General features: G+C 39.9%; 1 protein-coding gene across 1 annotated transcript in view; it reads left to right on the top strand.

Moving 5' to 3' along the window:
• LOC123768337 (gamma-butyrobetaine dioxygenase) overlaps nucleotides 1–24,329 on the top strand; it is a 278,683-nt gene that overhangs the window by 189,115 nt on the left and 65,239 nt on the right. The window contains 1 exon segment of the mRNA XM_069306882.1: nucleotides 14,671–14,873. Within this exon segment, the coding sequence (XP_069162983.1) occupies nucleotides 14,671–14,873 (203 nt within the window).

The following is a 24,329-nucleotide window of genomic DNA, read 5'->3' as shown; positions in this document are numbered from 1 at the left end:
AATTCACTTTTTAAGTCATCCCCAATAAGTTCACTTATTGGGGATGTCCCACCTCCTCCCAACTTCACCGGTAAAAGCAATATTGCGTTTCTCAAGAGATTTTTTCAGTCCTGTGACGCCCAAATTGACCCTTCATTTTATGTTTAATTATAGAGTTCTTCCTTTCACTACGACTACCATCAATTACACACACTTCACTTTCCTTCATTTCATCACTCATTGTTGCATTATTGTCCTCAACCACTATTTCCTGACTTTCCTTCACTGTTTTGTGACTTTTCTTAACCTTCACCTAAACGTTTAATTTCACCTCGATGGACTGGATTCTCTGCCCAAGATTTTGGAGAAACTCACCAACTTTTCTTAGTTCAGCCCACGCCTCCTTGACCATACCATAATGGCCCTCTTTCTGAGCACTTCACTTCACTCTTCAAGTAACCATTTCACTCACCGTTACATTGTCACTGCCGGAGTCCTGAGTGGTGGTGGTGTGGCTGCTTGTTGCTTGAGCCTGACGAAGTAAATGTGACTCCTTTACCCACGCATTCGGCCGGTTCACAGGCGCTGTGTGGGGCAGACTGTTCTGCTGTGCTCCCGGTGTCTGGGTAAGAGCTCTTGCTTGCTCTGTAACATTCACCGGCCGGGGAACATCCATACTCGGCCTCTTGCTACACACAGCCGACCTGGCATTGTGAACACCTCCACAGTTGCAGCATCTGGGAACTATTTTCTCACCCAGATTAAATCTGTTTCTACACACATTAGAGAGGTGAGACTTTCCGCAGAAATGACATCGTGGGTCATGTTGACAGCTCCAGGATTTATGCCCCCATCTGCAGCATTTCAGGCATATTATGGGCTCTTCTACATACTTTGCTACATGCCTGTAGCCAGCCACGGTGATGAACACTCTCTCGGGAACTTCACCTTTCACTAGAGCAACAACCTGATTCCTAGCTTCACTTTTTTTTTTTTTTTTTTTTGAGATATATACAAGAGTTGTTACATTCTTGTACAGCCACTAGTACGCGTAGCGTTTCGGGCAGGTCCCTGGAATACGATCCCCTGCCGCGAAGAATCGTTTTTTCATCCAAGTACACATTTTACTGTTGCGTTAGACAGAGGCTACAGTTAAGGAATTGCGCCCAGTAAATCCTCCCCGGCCAGGATACGAACCCATGACATAGCGCTCGCGGAACGCCAGGCGAGTGTCTTACCACTACACCACGGAGACTGATCATAAGACGATCGGAGACTTTTAATAAGGTGACGCTTGGCCCACACAAATCGTTGGTCGTCGAGGATGAATTCGGGGTCTAGAATCTGAGGGTATTTGTAGATCCCGTCGCCACCAGAGCAAGCAGAATTATCCTGCCGCCACCACAGCAAGCAGGCTCATCCTGCCGCCACCACAGCAAGCAGGCTTATCCTGCCGCCACCACAGCAAGCAGGCTTATCCTGCCGCCACCACAGCAAGCAGGCTTATCCTGCCGCCACCACAGCAAGCAGGCTTATCCTGCCGCCACCACAGCAAGCAGGCTTATCCTGCCGCCACCACAGCAAGCAGGCTTATCATGCCGCCACCACAGCAAGCAGGCTTATCCTGCCGCCACCACAGCAAGCAGGCTTATCCTGCCGCCACCACAGCAAGCAGGCTTATCCTGCCGCCACCACAGCAAGCAGGCTTATCCTGCCGCCACCACAGCAAGCAGGCTTATCCTGCCGCCACCACAGCAAGCAGGCTTATCCTGCCGCCACCACAGTAAGCAGGCTTATCCTGCCGCCACCACAGCAAGCAGGCTTACCTTCGTCAGCTTATCGTTCTCCTCCGGTATTTGCATAACAATTCCATCATATCCTTGCTGGGTAAGAAACACAACTGCCTCCATAGAACCTACCGTTAAGTAAGGTCTGTTTACACCTTCCTTCAGCAGGGGCTCGAACTTGCGATGCTCTCTACCAAGTTTGACTGTCCACAGCAGCATGAGTGGTAGGCCAGTGTGCATGAGGCAGAGCCTACACCTCCGCTGACCCTCACCTTCCTGACAACGTTCTGTCATTTCGTCGACACTGGATTGATCAGTCTCAGCGTCGTTCCTCATTCTCTTGTCGTTTCCATTAAGTACACCATCACTGTCAACACTATGCCCCACATCCTGTCTTCTCCGTTTCTTCTGTCCCCTGGTTAGAACTTCTTGAAAATTACTCTCCTCTACTGACTGGCTGCTTTCTGAGTCTGTGTCCATGTGAATATTGCCGAGGGGAGTAGCCAGTTCTGTTAACCGATTCTCCATCTCAGTACCCAGCATGGGGGGAGATGTGTAGAATGCGATCTCGTCTCGCCTGCACCCTGGCAAGGGTGCAGGGGAGACGAGAGCAGCGGAACGACGTCCTCACCCGTCGACCGTCTTGTAAACACTGACGTTAGACATCATCCAACAGAACAACAATGATGGGCGAATATGCAACACACTGACAAATCCACTAGAAAATTAGGACCATAATAAGTATCAATGATACTCCAAAGCCAATCCACCAAACTACAAACCCACCAACAAAGGTAAAACACATGGAGTGGGACTCAATTTCCCTACAATATAGGCAACAAACCGAACCTCACAATACCCAACATAAACAAACGGGCACTCGTAGCCAGATTCTCGTGAAGAAACCTATACATCAACTCCCGTTGTTTCGGGGCGAGAAACGTCCCCATCAGAGCGCCCCACTCCGTCCCCCAATCAAACAATGGGTACAACCCCTCTACACTGAGAGCCACCCAACCCAAAATCATCCAATACACCTCACGACAGCTAAAAGACAGAAACCTCAAGATACCGACAAAGCGACCGAAGAATGAGAACAGCACAGGAGTAAACCGGCGCCGTAATGAAAGCCACGTCCCAACAACACGGCACCTCCATACGATAACTCACCCGAATAAAACAGAAATAAAATGCAGGGAATTAAGACCTTCCTCCAACCCGAGCCCCCTACGAAAAGACACCCAAAACATTGCTAACGACTTCAATAGCTAACGCCTTAGAGCAATAATGGAGGTGTAGTGAAGGAACTGATGAATCTGAGTGGAGCTCTGAGGACAGAGATGGATTTCCTAGGGAGGAGCTACGACAGCTGAAACAACGTCAAGAAGAAACAAAGGTGGAGACCAGTATTAAAAAAGTCCTGTGGATTTGTTTCACAAATGAACAAATCCTTGTGGATTTGTTCATTTGGTGCATCACGCTATTGTGATTTCTGTGTGTAATGAAGTAAGGGCGAAGAGGTAGAATGGCCTATTGACATAGCTCGAGTGCATGGGGGAATTGTGTAAAATCCTGGGATGTGTCTCGGAGAGGTTGCAGGATTTAAGTAAGTTCAGTAGAACTTCTGGTTGTAATTATTTTGACCATGTCGTACCTCAGTCGATTAGGGCAGCGTCTGGGATGCTCTCGGACGTAGGTTCGAATCCTTGTCACGGCTCTTGTGGATTTGTTCATTTGATGCATCACGCTATTGTGATTTATGTGTGTAATGAAGTAAGAGCGAAGAGGTAGAACGGCCTATTAACATAGCTCGAGTGCATGGGGGAATTATGTAAAATCCTGCTTGTGTCTCGGAGGGAGGGAGGGAGGGAGGGAGTTTTCAGGGAAAAGCGCCAAGCCATTACGACTATATAGCACTGGGAAGGGGTCAGGATAAGGATTTGGTGATGGGACAGGGGAAGGAAGGAACGGTGCCCAACCACTTGGACGGTCGGGGATTGAAGGCCGACCTGCATGAAGCCAGACCGTCGCTCTACCGTCCAGCCCAAGTGGTTGGGTGGTTGTGTCACGGAGAGGCTGCAGGATCCGAGTAAGTTCAGTAGAACTTCTGGTTGCAATTCTTTTGACCAAGTCATAGCTCAGTCGATTAAGGCAGGGTCTGGGATGCTCTCGGACGTAGGTTCGAATCCTCGTCACGGCCCTTGTGGATTTGTTCATTAGATGCATCACGCTATTGTGATTTCTGTGTGTACTGGGTAAATAATATTTTAGACATAGTGGTAACTAACATGGTAATGCAAATTAATGACATCTAAATAGGAAGTAAGCTAGGGAACAGTGATCATAAAGAAATCAGATTTAGCATAGAAGATTGTATATTAATACAGAAGATTGTATATTAAAACAGTCTCCGTGGTGTAGTGGTAAAACACTCGCCTGGCGTTCCGCGAGCTCTATGTCATGGGTTCGTATCCTGGCCGGGGAGGATTTACTGGGCGCAATTCCTTAACTGTAGCCTCTGTTTAACGCAACAGTAAAATGTGTACTTGGATGAAAAAACGATTCTTCGAGGCAGGGGATCGTATTCCAGGGACCTGCTCGAAACGCTACGCGTACTAGTGGCTGTACAAGAATGTAACAACTCTTGTATATATCTCAAAAAAAAAAAAAAAAAATAGATTTGTAGAAGAAAATTATGTTCAAGTGCCAGTTTTCGAAAAGCTGATTTTAATGGCCTAAGAATTTTTTGGGTGAAATAGTTCAGAAAGTTTTGGGCATGTGGGATGGGCCGGTCTTTGAGCGAAGCATGAACCTAGCGATGAGTGATGTAAAAAGAGATTTCGATATGGGTTAAAAATATAACTTATTTAAAAATATTTTAAGCACACCACAGGAACGTTGTATACCATACAAATTGAATAGACCGAATAATAATTACCCAAAATAAATAACAAAGAAACTGAAGAGCCTTATAAGTATAAAGAGAGCTTGGAACAAAAGAATTAAGAATGTTGGAATCAATTTAGAACAAAAATTCGTCCAAAAGGTTAGAAGTGTTAAAACAAAAAGGAGAGCAAAAAGAAACTATGAAGATCGCACTGCAGGGCAAACAAAGACAACTCCTAAAGGGTTTTTTCAGTTATATCGAACGAAGATTAGGGAAAGGATAGGTTCTTTAAAAACTGAGACAAGTCAGATAACTGATAATGACTATGGGATGAGTAGTATTTTTAATAAATATTTTATCTCTCTATTTACTAAAGAGGAACTAAACATTATGCCTTCAACCAAACACGTCTATGTGGGTGGGAGAAGAGGACTGGTGGACTACTTTAGCAGTTACCATCGAGGATGTTATTAAACAAATAGTGAAACTCAAGCTAAACAAATCCCCAAGCCAGATGAAGTGTTTGTCAGGGTGCTTAAGGAATGCAAAGAGGAATTTTGCGAGCCATTGTCTACTATATTTAATAAATCATTAGAGTCAGGCAGAGTGCCAGGGGTCATGGAAGGTTGCTAATGTGCTACAATTTTTAAAAAAGGAGATAGATCACTTGCGTCAAACTATCGGCCAATTAGCTTAACGTCTATTGTGGAAAAGTTACTTGAATCGATAATTGCAAATACCGTTCCTCTTTATCTCAAAAACATAATTGAATAAATGATTCACAACATGGTTTTACAAATGGCCGTTCATGTTTAACAAATTTGCTATAATTTTATTCCAGCATAGTTGAGACAGTTGATAGTGGTAAGGTTTGTGATGTTGTGTACCTTGACTTCAGCAAAGCTTTCGACACAGTGCCACATGAAAGACTGATTAAAAAGATAGAGGCTCATGGTATTGGGGGTGCTATATTAAGTTGAATTAGGGCATGGTTATACCAAAGGAAACAGAGAGTTAGTATAAATGGGGTTAAGTCAGACTGGGAAAATGTTGTAAGTGGAGTGCCTCAGGGCTCTGTCCTGGGTGGGACCTCTATTATTCATTGTATATATAAATGATTAGGTTCAGGTTTGAGCAGCAATATTTGCAAATTTGCCGATGATACAAAAATCGGGAGGGAAATAAACACGGAAAAAAAGATTCACTATCACTTCAATGCGATCTAAATAGGGGTTTGAAATGGTCAAAAGATTGGCAGATGAAGTTTAATGCTGACAAATGTAAGACTTTGAGGCTAGGTAATGATGATAGAGTTACAAGATACGAGCTAGATGGTGTTGAGATTGCGAAGTCGGATTGCGAAAGGTTTAGTTTAGTTCATTTATTATGCACCCCATACCCATCTTGTGGGCGGTAGTGGAAAGGGTTACAGAGGCACATAATGGGCTCAGGGACTGAACCCCACAATTCATTTAGCTAAGCAAGTTACAATCTTGATGAACTAGTTACAAAATTCAATATAAGTCGTCACATCAACAATGGGTTCGAGATCGACCTCAAGTACAGGTTCTAAATTAAGCAACTGACATATGTGGAGAGCTAGTGTCAAAATTTATATGTTTGTCCTGCACACCGCCCCCCCCCCATCCAGTGGGCAGCGGTGGATAGGTTACAATCACTTAGTTACTACCTACAGTTAGCAAACTGGGGATATCCCCAGTTGCGAAAGGGATCTGGGAGTTATGATTAGTAAGAATTTAAAGCCAAAAAATCAATGCATAAACATTCGTAATAAGGCAAGTGGGACACTGGGATTTATTAATCGAAGCATTAGTAACAAGACACCTGGTGTTGTTCTACAGCTATATCTTGCTCGGGTTAGGTCCCATTTAGATTAGGCAGTTTAGTTTTGGTCGCTGTACTCTAAAATGGATATAAATTCACTTGAACGTGTCCAGCGTAGGATTACAAAGTTAATCACATAAATTAGAAACCTGTCATATGAAAAAAGACTTTCAGCCTCCCGGCGAAGGTAAAAAAAAAACCGTATGTGCTCCCGGCGTTTTGCCGCGTAAGCGTAAAAACAAAAATGTGTATACTCTTTTTACTCTCCTGACCTTAGTTCTAGAGCTACGTATTTCATTTTGGTACCAACGTGTTCGCAATAACATTTTCTAGAAGAACATCAGTAAAAAAGTCACGAAACGTATATGGATACCAGCACCAAATAAATAACTACGTAGATGACTCGCCGTGAGCGCCCAACAGCAACAAAATGTTTTTACTCTTGGGATTGTTATCACCTCCACACTTGTCCTACAGCGTTAATTTTGGTATCAATGGACTCGCAATGAAATTCCCAACACGGTGATATGAATATAAGCGTAGAATAATGATTGCGGCCCGCCCGCAAGAGTGTGGGAAGTGGTGAAATTGTTACCCGGTATTGGTGACGGGACGACACACGGCGCTTTGAAAGTTTAAACTTAATTCACTCTCATGACATTATTATTCTATGTACGTCATTCATTTTTGTGTCAATGTGTTCGCAATAGAATGTTCTATGAGCCCGTATTTAAAAAAGATCAAAAAGCGTAAGATAGAATAGCGCCAAATCTAAAACACCGCTGGAACATATCAGTGAGTGTCAAACACACACGAAATGTTTTTACTTTTGTTATGTTTGTCAAGTTTATACTTGTTGCACACAGTTATTTTTTGTTGTACATTGATCGGAATAAAGTTCCCTAAACAGACATATGCATATAATACATGATATGGGGGAAGCATTACCAGTATAAACGGCTAAAGTCACCCACCTGCAACCCGTTTGGGACATAATACCATTTGATCGAAGTGGACCACACCTTTCATGAACTTATTGTACCATGCAGCCTAGTGGTGAGAAAGAGAGCCTCATGGCGCGCAGTTTGAAACAAACCCAAAGTATATCGGATAAAAATTGAATTTTATACAAATATTTTAAAAGAGGACATAAATTTATGTCCACTTAGCGGGAGCAGGTAGGCGAAACAGGACGCCGGGAGGAGTCCTGATCCGCAGAAAGTGTTATTAATTAACAAAGCTTAAATTACATTCACTGGTAAGGCGAAGAGTTAGGGGGTGACATGATAGAGGTTTACAAGTGGGTGAAAGGACATAACAAAGGGGATGTTAATATGATATTAAAAGTATCAACACAATACAGAACATAAAACAATGGGTATAAACTGGATAAGTTTAGATTTCGGAAACACCTGGGTAAATACTGGTTCGGTAACAGGGTTGTTGATTTGTGGAACCAGTTGCCACGTGGCGTGATAGAGGTGGGGGTCCCTTGATTGTTTCAAGCGTGGGTTGGACATGTAAATGAGTGGGATTTGATTGTTATAAACAGGAGCTACCTCGTATGGGCCAATAGACCTCCTGCAGTTACCATTATTTTTATGTTCTTTTGTTGAACAAATAGTTGCAATTCTTTTACCATGTCGTAGCTCAGTCGATTTAAGCAGCGTCTGGGATGCTCTCGGACGTAGGTTCGAATCCTCGTCACGGCCCTTGTGGATTTGTTCATTTGATACATCACGCTATTGTGATTTCTGTGTGTAATGTTCTTACACACAGAAAGATAATGTTGTAATGTTTTTATTTTCCCACAAAAGACATTAGGCTAATTGGCCGATAGTTTGACGGAAGTGATCTATCTCCTTTAAAATTTGATACCACATAAACAGCATTCCCCGACTCTGGCACTCTGCCTGACTCTAATGATTTATTAAATATGGCAGACAAAAGCTCGCAAAGCTTCTCTTTGCATTCTTTAAGCACCCTTGCAAACACTTCGTCTGGTCCTGGGGATGAAGTGTTTCATTGCTTTGAGTTTCACTATTTGTTTAATAACATCTTCTCTGGTAACTGTTAAACTAACCAACCTGTCCTCTCCCCTACCCACATAGACTTGTTCGGCTGAAGGCATATTGTTAAGTTCCTCTCTAATAAATACAAAGATAAAATATTTATTAAAAATACTTCTCATTTCTTCGTCATTATCCGTTATCTGACCAGTCTCAGTTTTTAATGGACCTATCCTTTCCCTAATCTTTGTTCAATATACCTGAAAAAAAACTTTAGGATTTGCCTTTGCTTGCCCTGTTATGCGAACTTCATAGTTTCTTTTTGCCCTCCTTATCTCTATTTTTTTTTTAGCATTTCTAACCAGTTGTACGAATTCTTGTTCTAAATCGACTTCCCCATTCTTAATCCTTTTGCACCAAGCTCTCTTTCTACCTGTAAGGTTTTTGATTGTTATCCATTTTGGGTCTTTAGTATTCGATCAATTTAATTTGTGTGGTATACTACGTTTTTGTGCTTTGCTTAGAATATTTTTAAATAAGTTATATTTTGAATCCACTTCGAAATCCCGGTTTACATTACTCATCCCTTGGTTCACGTCTCGCTCCAAGACCGGCCCACCCTATGCCCAAGACTTTCCAATCTGTTTGAACCAAAAAATTTCTTAGGTTATTAAATTCAGCTTTTCGAAAATCTGGCACTTTAACAGAATTTTCTCCTACATATCTTTTCCATTCTATGCTAAATCTGATTTCTTTGTGATCACTATTCCCTAGCTCACTCCTTGTTTCGATGTCAATAATTTGTGTTTCCCTGTTAAGTAAAACCTAAATATCTAAAATATTATTGTCCCACGTTCGTTCCTTAATGTGTTGCGTAAGAAAGTAATCGTCAATTAATTCTAGAAAATCTTCTGCTTCATTATTCCCTGTTCTGTTAAACCTGTTCTGTTCATGTTGTTAATAATATCACCAATTCCTGCTCCCGGATATCGAACCCTTAACCTTATGTTCTTAAGACCCTTGTCCTTTACAACATTCCAAGGTGAAGACTTTCTAATACTGTTCTCCTCCTTAGTTTCCTCATGACGTGGCTTCAGCTGTCGTAGCTCCTCCCGCAGGGACTCTAACTCTGTCCTCAGAGCTCCACATCCCTCCCATCCCTCACTAGCACCAGTTCACTCACAAAACCTTCCATTATTAGTATCAAGACACAATCGGAACTCCAGCTAACACACTCTCACTGTAACTGTCTGCACCAGACTGAAGGTTAAGGTTAGGTATGTTTATGTTAAGTTTAAGTTAAGTTAGGTTAAGGTTTAGGTTAGGTTAGGTTAGGTTTTGTTAGGTTTGGGTATGTTAATATGCTGTATAATACTCAAATGTGTGTAATATGCAATTCTAAAACTATTTAGGTGTCCCCTAGAATTTCATTAACAGAATGCCAAACTCTTCAGACCATATAATAGAAAACATATTAGGCATAAACATTTTATATTTTCAAAATGAAATAACGTCATAACTTTAGAATATTCTTTGTTTAGGACAAAGGTTTACTTACCAGTAGGCTATTATTGGAACCATAATATGCTTTTGTACAATAACAAATATCTTGGTAAATATCCAGATGTTTAACCAGGGTGGCTGCCCAGTCATTAGTCATTTTACCCTGAGAATGAATGGCCTGCAATTAGTGGTATGAAGGGTCAGAGAGAGGAGCGGTCTCATGTAAGGTGGCAAGCTACAATAAGATCACATTTCAAGAGCACAGTGTGTGAGAAAGGAAAGGGAAAGAGATTTAGATCATAAATGTCTCATAAGTAGCAGGATCCGAGATCACTGGGCCAGTGTTTTCTCGATGGTGAAATAGTGCAGGGAGAATAAGGGGGTAATAGACAGAGAGCATGCATGTCAGGTATCTGTTGTTGTTGTTGTTGTTATAGATTCAGCTACTCAGAACAAGTTCCAAGTAGCACGGGCTATGGTGAGCCCGTAACTTACCTGGTACAGGAGCAGGGTAAGTAGCACGGGCTATTGTGAGCCTGTATCTTCTTGAGATTATCTTGAGATGATTTCGGGGCTTAGTGTCCCCGCGGCCCGGTCCTCGACCAGGCCTCCACCCCCAGGAAACAGCCCGTAGCAGCTGTCTATCTCCCAGGTACCTATTTACTGCTAGGTAACAGGGGCATCAGGGTGAAAGAAACATTTTGCCCATTTGTCTCCGCCTCCACCGGAGATCGAACCCAGAACCTCAGGACTACGAATCCGAAGCGCTGTCCACCCGGCTGTCAGGCGCCCCCCTGTACTGGACTTACCCTGTAGAACTTACTGGACTTAGCCCTGTAGTGGACTTACCTGGCACAGGAGCGGGGTAAGTAGCACGGGCTATTGTGAGCCCGTAGTGTACTAACCTGGCACAGGAGCGGTACTGTGTGTGGAATCGGTTTCAGGTATCTGTTTACTGCTAGGTAAATAGAGGCATTAGCACCTCACCCTCAGACCCAGTCCATTCCATCTAGCAGTCGACCCCAAAGACGCATTCCTAAATTTTAACATGCTGTTCATTCAAAACAGGAATTTTCTCATATATAAATTAATATTCTTATATATTAGTATATTGTGCATATTTAGGCATTGGTTAGATTAGATGTTCAGGTTCTGTTTGCGATTATTTATATGTGTAGTGAAGCATTTACAGTGTTGTGGTTCGAACAAAATTCGTCAGCGAGCACTTGCTCGAGAAGTGTTCGAACGTCATCAGTGGTCAGTCGTTTGTTAACCGTTTTCATTCATTAACAAGCGGTTTGGCCCATTGTTTATGAGAACAAGGCTGCATTAGTCAGCCTGTTCACATAAACAAAAGCCAAAGTCCATTCCATGCACCCGCCAACCCCCCCCCCCCCCCTGAATGTGAATGAAAAACGGTTAAGACAACCCATCCTCAGACCAAGTCCATTCCATCCAGTCGACCCAAAGATGCATTCAAAAATTTTAACATTCTGTTCATTCAAAGCAGGAATTATATCAAATATAAATTATAATTATTATACATTTGCATATGTGCATATTTAGGCATTAGTTTGGTTAGGTGTTCAGGTTCTGTTGGCAATTATTTGTAGTACATGGGTGAGGTATTTACAGTGTTGTGGTTTGAACAAAAGACCTCAGCGAAGCACTTGATTTAGATATGTTCAAGATGATTTACTTAATTTAGACATGTTGATATGTTTATGACATTTTATGTACATTTATGTACATTTATGTACATTTATGTACATTTTATGTACATGTACATTTTACTTTATGAATAATATTCAACTTATTATTATTATTATTGTACATTATTCTTGTAAATTTTTATTGATTCTATTGTTTCCTCTTTTTTTACCTAACTTCTGTCCAATTCTTGTCTATCTACAGCGATCTTTATTGTACTTCTAATTGTTTCTATTATATGTGTATTTGTAGTTATTATTGTGTTTTTGCAATAGTTACTTTATATTTACAGCATATGTAGTATTTAAATGTGCTGTAATATATTGTCTTACTGTACTGAATAACCATAATATTAATTATAGTTTCATCTAACAAAGTGTACTATAGCTCTGCCTTTCCTTTCAAATTTTTTTTTAAATTTTACATTTTTGTTTTGTTTTTTTTGCTATTGTTTCTCTCGTGTTTTTCCCACCATTCTATATTATTCATTTTTTATTTGTAACTTACTGTATTGTTATTTGCTATTACTGCCTCAATTCCGTGGCCTTCATTATACTTTATTTACTTCAATCATATGTTAATTTGCATTTTTATTCATTTTATATTTCCTTTTTTACCATAATTGTTTTATATATTTAGCAGATTTAATTTTACTGCTCTGTAATTGCTTACCTTATAGTACCTTGACTCCATTGCATCCACATGCAAGCTAATATTGATCCTGAACAAAATCTACTATCACAAATTTGTAATAGCCCCCATACAGATCATCACTATTACAAGTATTACACAGTACCAGGCAAAAAAAAAACTACAAAATAACACGTGATGGTCAAGCGGATTAAGGCGTCCTGTAGATACCAGTTGCGTTGCTCCTGGCAGTATGGATTCGAGTCACTTCTGGGGTGTGAGTTTTCAGTTATATATATATATATATATATATATATATATATATATATATATATATATATATATATATATATATATACAACTTTAGAACACTTTCCCACCAGGAGACTCGAACCCTAGCCAGCACAGAAGCCTTCCAGCAACTGGCATAACAGGTACGCCTTAACCCACTCCACCACCTGCTCAGACCCTTAAAGAGATGGTAATTTCCGAGTATTTATACACTCCAAAGACCACCATCTCCCAAGAGCACTAGAGCAAGTGAGGGGTCATTAAGGCGTACCTGTTATGCCAGTTGCTGGAAAGCTTCTGTGCTGGCTAGGGTTCGAGTCTCCTGGTGGGAAAGTGTTTCTAAAGTTGTATACTTCACTCTCGTGTTTAGGAGAGTTGTGCCTTATATATATATATATATATATATATATATATATATATATATATATATATATATATATATATATATATATATAATATAAAATGAATATCATTTAAATGAGACAGTAATAGCAAATAACAGTTGATAATTCTATAAAACAATAGCTTACTTTAATAATATAATTACACTATAATTAATTACTAAAGTTACACTAAAACAAAAATGAGGTAGATTACTTAGAGATACACTCAAGTACACTGAATGATAGAGTTTATTCTAGAGGACACAGGCAAAGCCAGTGTACAATGGAACAAGGGAGTGTGGAGTAAACATAAAATAGAGTAAAAACAACAAGAAAAAAAGACAATAAAAAATATGACAATTGTAAAAAAAAAGAAAAAACTTTTGAAAGGAAAGGCAGAGCTAGAGTACACTCTGGTTGTTAGATGAGACTATAATTTAATTTATGATTATTCAGCTGTTATCCTACAGTCATCCAGGGAAGAAGTGAGGTGTTCCTCAGTGGTTATGAGATAAGTTTTTCCAGTGTCAGTCTTCTTAGCTATAATTTTACCATCTCTCACAAAACATGTACCTTCTTGTATATAAATAAATAAATAAATATGTTCAAACGTCATTAGTTATGAGTCGTGTGTAAACTTTTTCATTCATAAACATGAGGTTTGGCGGGAGCATGGCATGGACTTTGGACTTATTAATGAGATCGGGATATAACACATGACTTACAACTGATGACGTTCTAACACTTTTCTAACAAGTGCTTCACTGACGACTTTTGTTCAAACTACAAAGCTGTAAATGCTTCATCTACATACTTCAAAAATAAATAATTGCAAACAAAACCTAAACACCTGACCTAACCAATGCCTATATATGCACAGTATGCTCATATATAACCATATTAATTTATGTTTGTGAAAATTCATACTTTAGATGAACAGCAGGTTAAAATTAATGAATGCGTTTTTGGGGTCGACCATTGGATGGAATGGACTTGATCTGAAGACGAATTGACTACCGCGACCCTCCTCCCTGTTTATAAATAGCCTACAGTCAGCACTTTAACAAGAAATAGAATCTAATTTTAATTTTATATATTTTGAATACTCAACTTGTTGAAAGTCATGTCCTCATTAGGTAGACTGTTTGTTGCGTGTTTTACTTTCAACTACTCTGAACAATAGTTCCAAGTAGCACGAGCTACGGTGAGCCTGTAGTGGACTTGTATGTAGGTAGACTGCTGTATAAACCCTTCAGATATGTACTCGCATGCCATTTAATTTTTTAACAAAAAATTTATGTTCAAGGTACATGTAAAGTTTTATTTCTTGGGAATAGTTTTATGAGTATTTCATATTGTATTTTGGCGCGTATTTTTTTTACCCAATACCTGTTTTACTTCTCAGTGAATACATATCCAAGAGTGAGGCGGCTGTTGTGGGTTTCATTATGTAGAAAATCAGGTGTTTGCTAAGTTGGACATCGATAATTCAATTTCTTTTTTTATTATGCACCCAATACCCATCCCGTGGGCGTCGATAAGCATTACAGGATTCCGTTCCCAACAACAGAAAACCCTTAAAAGAAGAAAAGTAAATTTTGACCAAGAGTTACTTGTAAGTTAAACTTTCTTATTTTCCATAAAAGGTCCAACTGCTTCACTGCATTAGTCAGTTTCCTGGTCCCGGTGGGAGCAATATGTTTGCGGATTCATTCCACGGGGGCAAGATACTCCGCTCCCTCCACCCTCTGAAGTTCAACATACTCGCCAGTACTCCTGTGGATTTCATTGATGTTGGAGTGGAGGACGATCAGGAGTACCACTTTATCAACCAAGAACCATTAATCAGGTCAGTGTTTCTTTTATCATTGACAATTTACTTTCAGAGTTTCATTCATCATTTTTTTTTGTTCTTTGCTGCCGATCAAGTTATACGTCAATTACAAAAGCATTTGCCGCCATGAGAAGTTCTCTACTTTCTTGTATGTGTATATATATATATATATATATATATATATATATATATATATATATATATATATATATATATATATATATATATATATACACACACACACACTAGATTAACGATATCACTGACTTCCTCAACAACATGATACGTGTATTCTATTTGGGATAGATAAAAAGAATAGAGAATTAATGAGCTTATCTGCATGAGGACCTACAATGTCATTGTTCAGTGAGCTTAATCATGATTTAGTATCATGAACATAAGAATGAAGTAACTGAAGAAGGTTTATTGGCCCATAAGAAGCCGCTCCTATTTATTATCACCCAATCTCATTCATATATATGCTTAATCTACGCTTGAAACAATCAAGGGATCCTACTTCTATTATGTTATTCGGTAATTGATTCCACAAATCAACAACCCTGTTACCGAACAAGTATTTACCCAGGTCTTTTGGTTGTGGAAGATTCCCAGGTGAAGTATTTGGATAAAGCTTTTTGTGTTCTAAGCAAAGCACGGAAACGTAGTATACCATGCAAATTGAATAGATCGTATAATAATGACCCGAAATGGATTACAAAGGATCTAAAGACCTTTACAGGTAGAAAGAGAGCTTGGTGCAAAATGATTAGGGAAATCAAGGGAAATCAGTTAAGAGCAAGAATTCTTTCAACTGTTAAAAAAGAGATAAGGAGGGCAAAAAGAAATTATGACGTTCACATAGAAGGGCAATCAAAGATAAATCCTAAAGTTTTTTTCAGTTATATCGAACAAGGATAAGGGAATGTATAGGCTCATTAAAAACTGAGACAGGTCAGATAACTGATAATGACGAAGAGGTGACTAGTATTTTTAATAAATATTTTATCTCTGTATTTATTAAAGAGGAACTTAACATTGTCTTCAGCCGAAGAAGTCTATATGGGTGGGGAAGAGGACAGGTTGACTAGTTTAGCAGTTACCAGGGATGATGTTATTAAACAAATGGTGAAACTCAAACCAAACCAATCCCCAGGGCCAGATGAAGTGTTTGCCGGGGTGCTTAACGAATGCAAAGAGGAGCTTTGCGAGCCATTGTCTACCATATTTAATAAATCATTAGTCAGGAAGAGTGCCAGAGTCGTGGAAGGTTGCTAATGTATCAATTTTCAAGAAAAATGAGAGATCACTTGCTTAGGAGAAAATTCATAGTTTCTTTTTGCCCTCCTTATCTCCTTTTTAACATTTCTAATTGGTTGGACGAATTCTTGTTCTAAACTGACTTCCCCATTCTTAATCCCTTTGTATCAAGCTCGCTTTCTACCTATAAGGTTCCTCTGATCCTTTGTTATCCATTTCTGATCATTATTATTCGATCTGTTCAATTTGTATGGTCTACCACGTTCCTGTACGTTGCTTAGAATATTTTATTTCACCCAAAATATTTCTTAGGCCATTTAAATCAGCTTTTCGAAAATCGGCCACTTTTATCGAATTTTCCCTTACATTCTATGCTAAATCTGATTTATTTGTGATCACTGTTCCCTAGGTCACTCCCTATTTCAATGTCATTAATTTATGTTTCCCTGTTTGTTAACACTAAGTCTAAAATACTATTTTCACGTGTTGGTTCTTTAATATGTTGCTTAAGGAAGCAATCGTTAATTATTTAAAGAAAATCTTCTGCTTCATTAATCCCTGTTTTGTTAAGCCAGATTAACAGAACGACCCACCACTCTGAGGTCTCTCCTGTTTACTAAGACTTGTCTTCTGTTGACTTCCGTGACTTGCTTAGCCTTCTGTTGCAACTGAGCTCATTTACCCACTAGAGTACCTTCCATGTCACTCCTGCCTGTTTCTCTATTTTGTGTACTATTCTTCTGGGGAGGGGGGGGGGGAGGGGTGCTGTGTAGCAGGTATTCTGACACTCAAAATATATGCAATCTTCCCGTTCATTGAACTTTATCAAGTTTATGAGTTATGATTTGCCATTGATTAAAGTCATTGTGCTGTCTTTTAAAAACCATACCCTCTTAATGTTCTACTAGCCTCGTGTGATCTATTCCATTATCATTCCTATTATGCAAGTAAGGAACACAAGCATGTAGTGTACTGCCTCATGTCTGTTTTCTTTTTTGTTACATACTGTTAGTGACGAACTTGTAGTCTCGTTCTCACTTAATTTATAACAACATTTAGTGCATGCATAAGTCAAGCTTAAGGAATAATTTGCATACCTTTCCATGGCTTGCAATGGTGAACAGTTTATGTTGTACATGCACAAAGAAGCCACATTAACGTGATGTATAATGAGAAAATCAGTAGGTGCCATGAGGACTGGAACCTATTCTCTGGGTAGTCCCAAGCACACGCCTTAGATAACTACGCTTAGTTGACTACTACCTCATTTAAGGTTTACATTCTGTAGTGAGACATCGTTATAAATATAACGATGTTATATTTTATAAGATATTTTATAACAAAATAACATTTGACAAATGTTAAAATACGTTATATTTTGAGTTCTTATTAACGTGTTATTGAACAGAAATTTGTTACATAGGCAACAAATTTGTTGCAACAGGCAACATATTATGCATATTTGCCTAGCAGTCTATACCTAGGCAAATAAGCATATTTGCCTAGCTATAGACTATACTCTATAAGAACATTTATTCATAATTGACTTTTTATTTAATTTCCATGTTGAATTTGGCATTAGGGTAGTTAAACAGAGTTCGCAAATTTACCTTAATGCATACGATTCTGTTCCTTTAAGAGTATAATTTAATTTGAATATTTTGGTTTGCAATTTTAATTATTTTGTGCAGCCAGCAGACCCAGTTAATGTGTTTTGAATAGTTAGAATAATAGTTTTTTGAATAATAGAATCCAAAATATCAGTGTGTGTGTGTGTGTGTGTGTGTGTCGAAACTTCGACGGTTTTATTTCCAGCCAGCCAGTCAGTTAACTGATATATCATTGCCACGTTTAACCCCATCCCCAGCGAACATAAGTGTCATAAATACTCCTACTACGCCTAAGTAACACATAAACAAGTAACACTTAGTGGGCCATCCAGAGGCTTAGGGCCCGCCCAGGAATATCCCTGCAAAGAAAAAAAATCCACCCTCCCCCGTCCCTTTTCTAGATAGTGACTATAGTAGCCAGTACATTTTGTGTACTATTTTTTATTGCAACTTGCACATCTTCGACCTCAGACACTCCTCCCCGGGAAGCTCTGGACGGTCACTCTTAAGGTTATTCCCGAGTTGGCTACTGCTCAGCCCTCATAACCTTGCGAAATCTCAGATTTCTAAGTTCGCTACGGGCACAATCGCCCGTGCTACTTGGAACTTTTTGTTCCAAGTAGCTGAATCTAAAACAACAACAATCAGATTTCTATCGAGATAACCTTGGTGCGTCTGCTTCACCTGACGGTACACGAGCACTGACGACGCCTTCTCCCTCAGGTGCTCCCGTCACGTCTCGTCACCTCAGGTCGCTTCTCCGTTGGTCACTCCTGGTAACCTTCTTCCCAATCATCATCTCTTTTTCATCCGGGAATTCCAGTGTCCTCTCCTATCTCTGATTTCTGGCGGAGTTTTCCTTCTCGGCGCCAGTGACGCTCGCCATCTTGTCTAATCCATTGGGCTCCTTCCTCCTCCACAGGAAGTTAAAACAGTTATAAATAAGGCTCCATCTAGCCCCGCTCCTGTGCCAGGTAAATCCCCTATAGGCTCACCATAGCCCGTGCTATTTGGAACTATTTTGTTCCCAGTAGCTGAATCTAAAACAACAAGAAGTTATAAATTTATAATTAGGTCTCTTGATCCCCCCCCCTCCCTTCTATGCATGATAAATAATATTTACTTACTTTCTGCGTGTGTACAGGTACGAGTGTGCCTCTTAACGGGTGTGAGAGGTGTGTTAACTGTTGATACATGTAACACAACTTTGTTGACAATACTGATGTTTTTTTTATGAATAACAGTACTGATAACATGACACCAATGGTAATAGAATTGCTATCAATGGTGTCATGATAACAACAAGGACACATGATAACAGTGATAACCACACATGACAGCAATGATAACCACACATGATAACAATGATAGCCACGCATGACATCAATGTTAACCACACATGATAACATATGATAATGATAACCACACGTGATAACAATGATAACCACATGACATCAGTGATAACCACACATGACAGCACTGATAACCCACACATGACAACAGTGATAGCCACACAATACTGTGATGTGTGGTTTGATCATCATGACAGAACTGGTAAGGTAACTCTGATAACAACTCTGATAACAGTAATATCAACTCTGATAACAGTAATATCAACTCTGATAACAGTGCTGATAAAAAGACTGCACTTATAAGATGACATAAGATCTTAGGACTATAGAATTTTGCAGACGACCTATTGGCCTATTCGAGGCAGCTTCTCTCTATATATATACATATACTCAAACACATTCATATATGTGGGATTATAGTTACCAGAATTTACGTGAGGGCCACCGATACTAGTGGCCTCGATGAGGACAGAAAGCCGGCGACTTGTCAACGGTCCCCCTCCCCCTATTAGCCTTGATGATATCTTCCAGTTGTATTTTAAAACCCAGCAGAGTTTTGGTGTTTACGGCTTCAGCGGGTAGGTAGTTCCACGGGTTTACACCCCCCTATGGTTGTAAAATCATCTACTGTTTTCTGTCCTACATTGTGGTTTGTTGAGCTTGAACCTGTTGCTCCTCGTTCATGTTACATCTGACTTTATCAAAAAAAATGTCCAGATCAACATCCTCCAAATTGTTCAGTATTTTAGAGGTTTCGGTGAGATCCGCCCTGTCATGCCTGGTTTGGAGTGTTTTTAGCATAGTGGCCCTCAACCGTTCCTGATACGTGAGATTACTAAGGTCTGGGATGATTTTTGTTGCCCGGTGTTGCACCTTCTCCGAGCAGCTATGTCTTTCTAAAGACGAGGTCTCCATGCCTGGATGCAATAATCCAGGCGGGGGCGCACCAGAGACTTATACAATTGAACGACTACTTTCTTTTCCTTGAAGGTAAAGGTCCGCTTGATTATTCTCTGGGTTTGGTTAGCTTTTTTTTTTTTACTGCTGCTCCCACTTCTGAACAACTTTTAGTGATTGATGGATTCTGACTCCAAGGTCCTTTTCTTTATCTATCTGTTGTAAAGAAGTGCTGTCAATTTGATAGTTGTGACGTGGATTGTTGTGCCCCACATATAAGGTCTTGCATCTATCGACATTAAAAAGCCTTTGCCAGTCATCTGACCATTTGTGGAGTTCATGTAGAACTTTTTGTATGGCCTCAATATCACCTTCACTTCCCACTTTACCATAGCTCTTAGTGTCATTTACAAATTTGATGATGTGGCATGTAATATTCTCATCTATGTCATTGATATATGACAAAAAGGGTTGACCCCAAAATGGACCCCTGTGGCACCCCACCTAGCACATTTCCCAGTCCGATTCATTCTCATTTATCACGACCCTTTGTTTTGTATGTTTTAACCATTGTTTTATCCATTCCAGTATTCTATTTATTCCATATGCCTGTAATTTCCTTCCCAATATCTAATGTGGTACCTTATTAAAAGTTTTAGCAAAGTCCATGTAAGATATTTGTACTGGAAGTCCATTGTCTGAATAGCAGGATACCGTTTCCAGAACTGTGAGCAAGTTAGTAAAGTTGGATCTATTTTTAACAAACCCATGTTCGTTTTCTTTTACAATATTGTTCTCTGTGAGATGTTGCATGATTCCCACCCTCAGGATTCTCTCCGTGAGCTTGCAGATGTGAGTTGTTAAGCTGATCGGACGGTAGTTTTCTTCCGATTTTTTTTTTTTCATTTGCATATTTCCAATCCAGGGGCACTATCCCTTGATCCAGGGATTTTCTGAAAAGGAGTTTCGTGGCATTCATAATGCATTAGCCAGTTCCTTTACGGTTTTGGATTGAAATTCATCAACACCTGGGACTTTTGAGTATTTTAGTTTGTCAGTGCTCTTCCTGATGGTGTCGAATGTGGATAGCCCTTAATTCATTCTCTTCATCTTCTTCAGACATTTGTGTGGGTGATGGGATGTTGTTCAATCTTTCAAGTGTGTAAACACTGATGTAAAGTATTCATTCAGAGTGTTCGCTGCCCTTTTATCATCCAATATAACTTGGTTAGTCTGATCTTTTAGGGGTCCTACAGAGTCCTTTGTTTTGGGTTTACTTCATATATATGCATATAATGATTTTGGATCTCCTTTTATGTTTTGGGCACGTTTTTTTGTCGTAGTTTATTTTGGCTAATTTGATTTTGTAGGTAGCTGAATTTAATACCCTTTTATTTATCTCATAATCCATGATGTTCAGCGTGGATTTATATAAACCTCCAGAGGTTCCATTTAGTTATTTACGCTCTTTTTACTACTTGTGTCATCCATCTTGTTCCCTTTCATTTCTTTCTCCTTCTTGGCACATATCTTAGAACGAGTTCATTAATGACCTTTTTTACTTTTTCGCCATGATGTTTCCCTGCCATGGTCGCCTATCACCTCCCTCCATGAGGTGTTTTGCAATTCCTCTCTCATTCTCTGATAGTTTCCGCGATGGTAATCTAGGTCAGCATCCTGGACCTTTACGAGAGTTCCGGTAATTGTATTCCATCTTAGAATACTGTACTCACCTAGTTGTACTCACCTAGTTGTGCTTGCGGGGGATGAGCTCTGGCTCTTTGGTCCTGCATTTCAGCTGTCAATCAACTGGTGTACAGATTCCTGAGCCTACTGGGCTCTATCATATCTACATTTGAAACTGTGTATGGAGTCTGCCTCCACCACATCACTGACTAAAGCAATCCATCTGTTAACTACTCTGACACTGAAAAAAAGTTCTTTCTAACGTTCCTGTGGCTCATTTGGGTACTCAGTTATCACCTGTGTCCACTTCTTTGCGTACCACCTGTGTTAAACATTTTATCCTTATCTATCCTGTAAATTCATCTGAGAATTTTATAGGTTGTGATCATGCCTACCCTTACTCCTGTCTTCCAGTGTGAAGTGCATTTGACGCAGCCTTTCCTCGTAACTCATGCCTGTTAGTTCTGGGACTAGCCTAGTGGCATACCTCTGAGCGTTTTCCAGCTTCGTCAAGGTACCTATGCTTGACAAGGTACGGGCTCCATGCTGAAAGCATACTCCAGGATTGGTCTTACATATGTGGTATACAAGGTTCTGAATGATTCCTTACACAGGTTCTTGAAAGCAGTTCTGATACTAGTTAGCCTTGCATACGCCGCAGATGTTATTATTTTTATATGGGCTTCAGGAGACAGGTTTGGTGTGATATAAATTCTAGATCTTTCTCTCTGTCCGTTTCATGAAGTATTTTATCTCCTATTCTGTATCCTGTGTCTGGCCTCATGTTTTCACTGCCTAGTTTCATTACCTTACATTTACTCGGGTTGAACTTTAGTAGTCATTGGTTGGACCATTCATTCAGTTTGTCTAGGTCATCTTGTAGCCTCAAACTATCTTCCTCTGTCTTAATCCTCCTCATCATTTTTGCATCATTAGCAAGCAATGAGAGGAACGATTCTATACCCCTCTGGGAGATTATTTACATCAATCAGAAACAGTATAGGTCCAAGAACTGATCCCTACGAGATTCCACTGGTTACGCCTCACCAATCTGAGATCACACCCCTCACAGTGAGTCGCTGTCTTCTGTTGCTTAGATACTCCCTTATCGAATGGAGTACCTTCCCTTTCACTCTTGCCTGCATCTCCGGCCTTTGCACTAGCCTCTTGTGTGGTACTGTGTCAAGGGCTTTCTGGCAATCCAAAAATATGCAGTCTGACCACCCCTCTCTTTCTTGTTTGATTTTTGTTGCCTGGTCGTAGAATTTAATTAATCCCGTGAGGCAGGACTTGCCATCCCTGAACCCATGATGATGCTGAGTTACAAAATTCTTTCGTTCCAGATGTTCCACTAGCTTTTTTTCTACACAATCTTCTCCATCAACTTCATGTTATTCAAGTTAGGGGACACTAGAATAGGACTGAACATTGAGGAGTTCAGTGTCTCCTGTTTATCCTCCTTCTTGTATATCAAGACTACATTAACCGTCTTCCAAATTTTTGCAGTTCACCTGTTACCAGTGATTTGTTATTACACTATGGAGAGTGGCAGGCACAGTGCTTCTGCTCCTTCCTTTAGTATCCATGATGAGATTCCATCCGGGCCTATAGCCTTTGTCACATCCAACGCTAATAAACACTTCCTTACTTCCCCGCTGGTAATCTCAAAATCTTCCAGTGGTTCCTGGTTAGCTATTCCCTCTCTTATCTCTGGAATTTTTCCTTCCTCTAAGGTGAAGACCTCCTGGAATTTTTTATTCAGTTCCTCACACACTTCCTTGGCGTTTGTAGTGAATCCTTCCGTCCCTATCCTTAATTTCATAACCTGTTCCTTTACTGTTGTTTTTCTCCTGATGTGGCTATGCAGCAATTTAGGCCGAGTCTTTGCCTTGCTTGCGATGTCATTTTCGTATTGTCTTTCTGCCTCTCTTCTCATCCTGACATATTCATTCCTGGCATTCCGGTTTCTTTCTCTGCTCTCCAGTGTCCTGTTATTCCTATAGTTTCTCCATGCCCTTTTACTTTGCTGTTTAGCAAGCCTATGTTACCTATCGTTCGTTACGGCTCGTGACCCTACAGCAGCCAAGCTTTAGTTACGTCTAGGGATACCACTGCTGCTCTCTAAAGCGGGTCACCAGTATAACCCCATGAATGATAACAGGCACAGAATTAAAAGTATATCTCCCTTAGGACTGAAGAAATATACGTATGCATTTTAATATATATATATATATTTCATATACATCTCAATATTGTATATATGAACAGTGGGTCACTATTAAAGCAAACATCAAATATTGTCTCTCCCAGAATAAAAATCTACTACATGACACAACAACAAGTAAACAGACTTATCTCCCACATGTTACTCCTCCTGGTCCCGTATCAGCTACTGAACTCTCGCTCTGTCGCTTACCCATAATTCTCTCCCGTCTGCCTCATCCAGGATGAGGGATGGAAACTAAGGACTTTTTAATATTTAAAACTAATTGAACAACCACTTGTTCTCAAAACACACAAGAATGCAAATTACAGATAATAGTTACTTACAAAATATATAAGTACAATGCCACCTGTTTAATTGCAGAAAATAAACAATTATATAAACTGCGAACAAGCCTGAATGGTCCCCAGGACAATATGCAACTGAAAACTCACACCCCAGAAGT

The sequence above is a fragment of the Procambarus clarkii genome, chromosome 59 (genome assembly GCF_040958095.1).
Source record: "Procambarus clarkii isolate CNS0578487 chromosome 59, FALCON_Pclarkii_2.0, whole genome shotgun sequence".
In the NCBI taxonomy this organism is placed as follows: domain Eukaryota; kingdom Metazoa; phylum Arthropoda; class Malacostraca; order Decapoda; family Cambaridae; genus Procambarus; species Procambarus clarkii.
The sequence above is the reverse complement of the archived record's forward strand: the minus strand, read 5'-3'. Positions and strand labels throughout refer to the sequence as shown.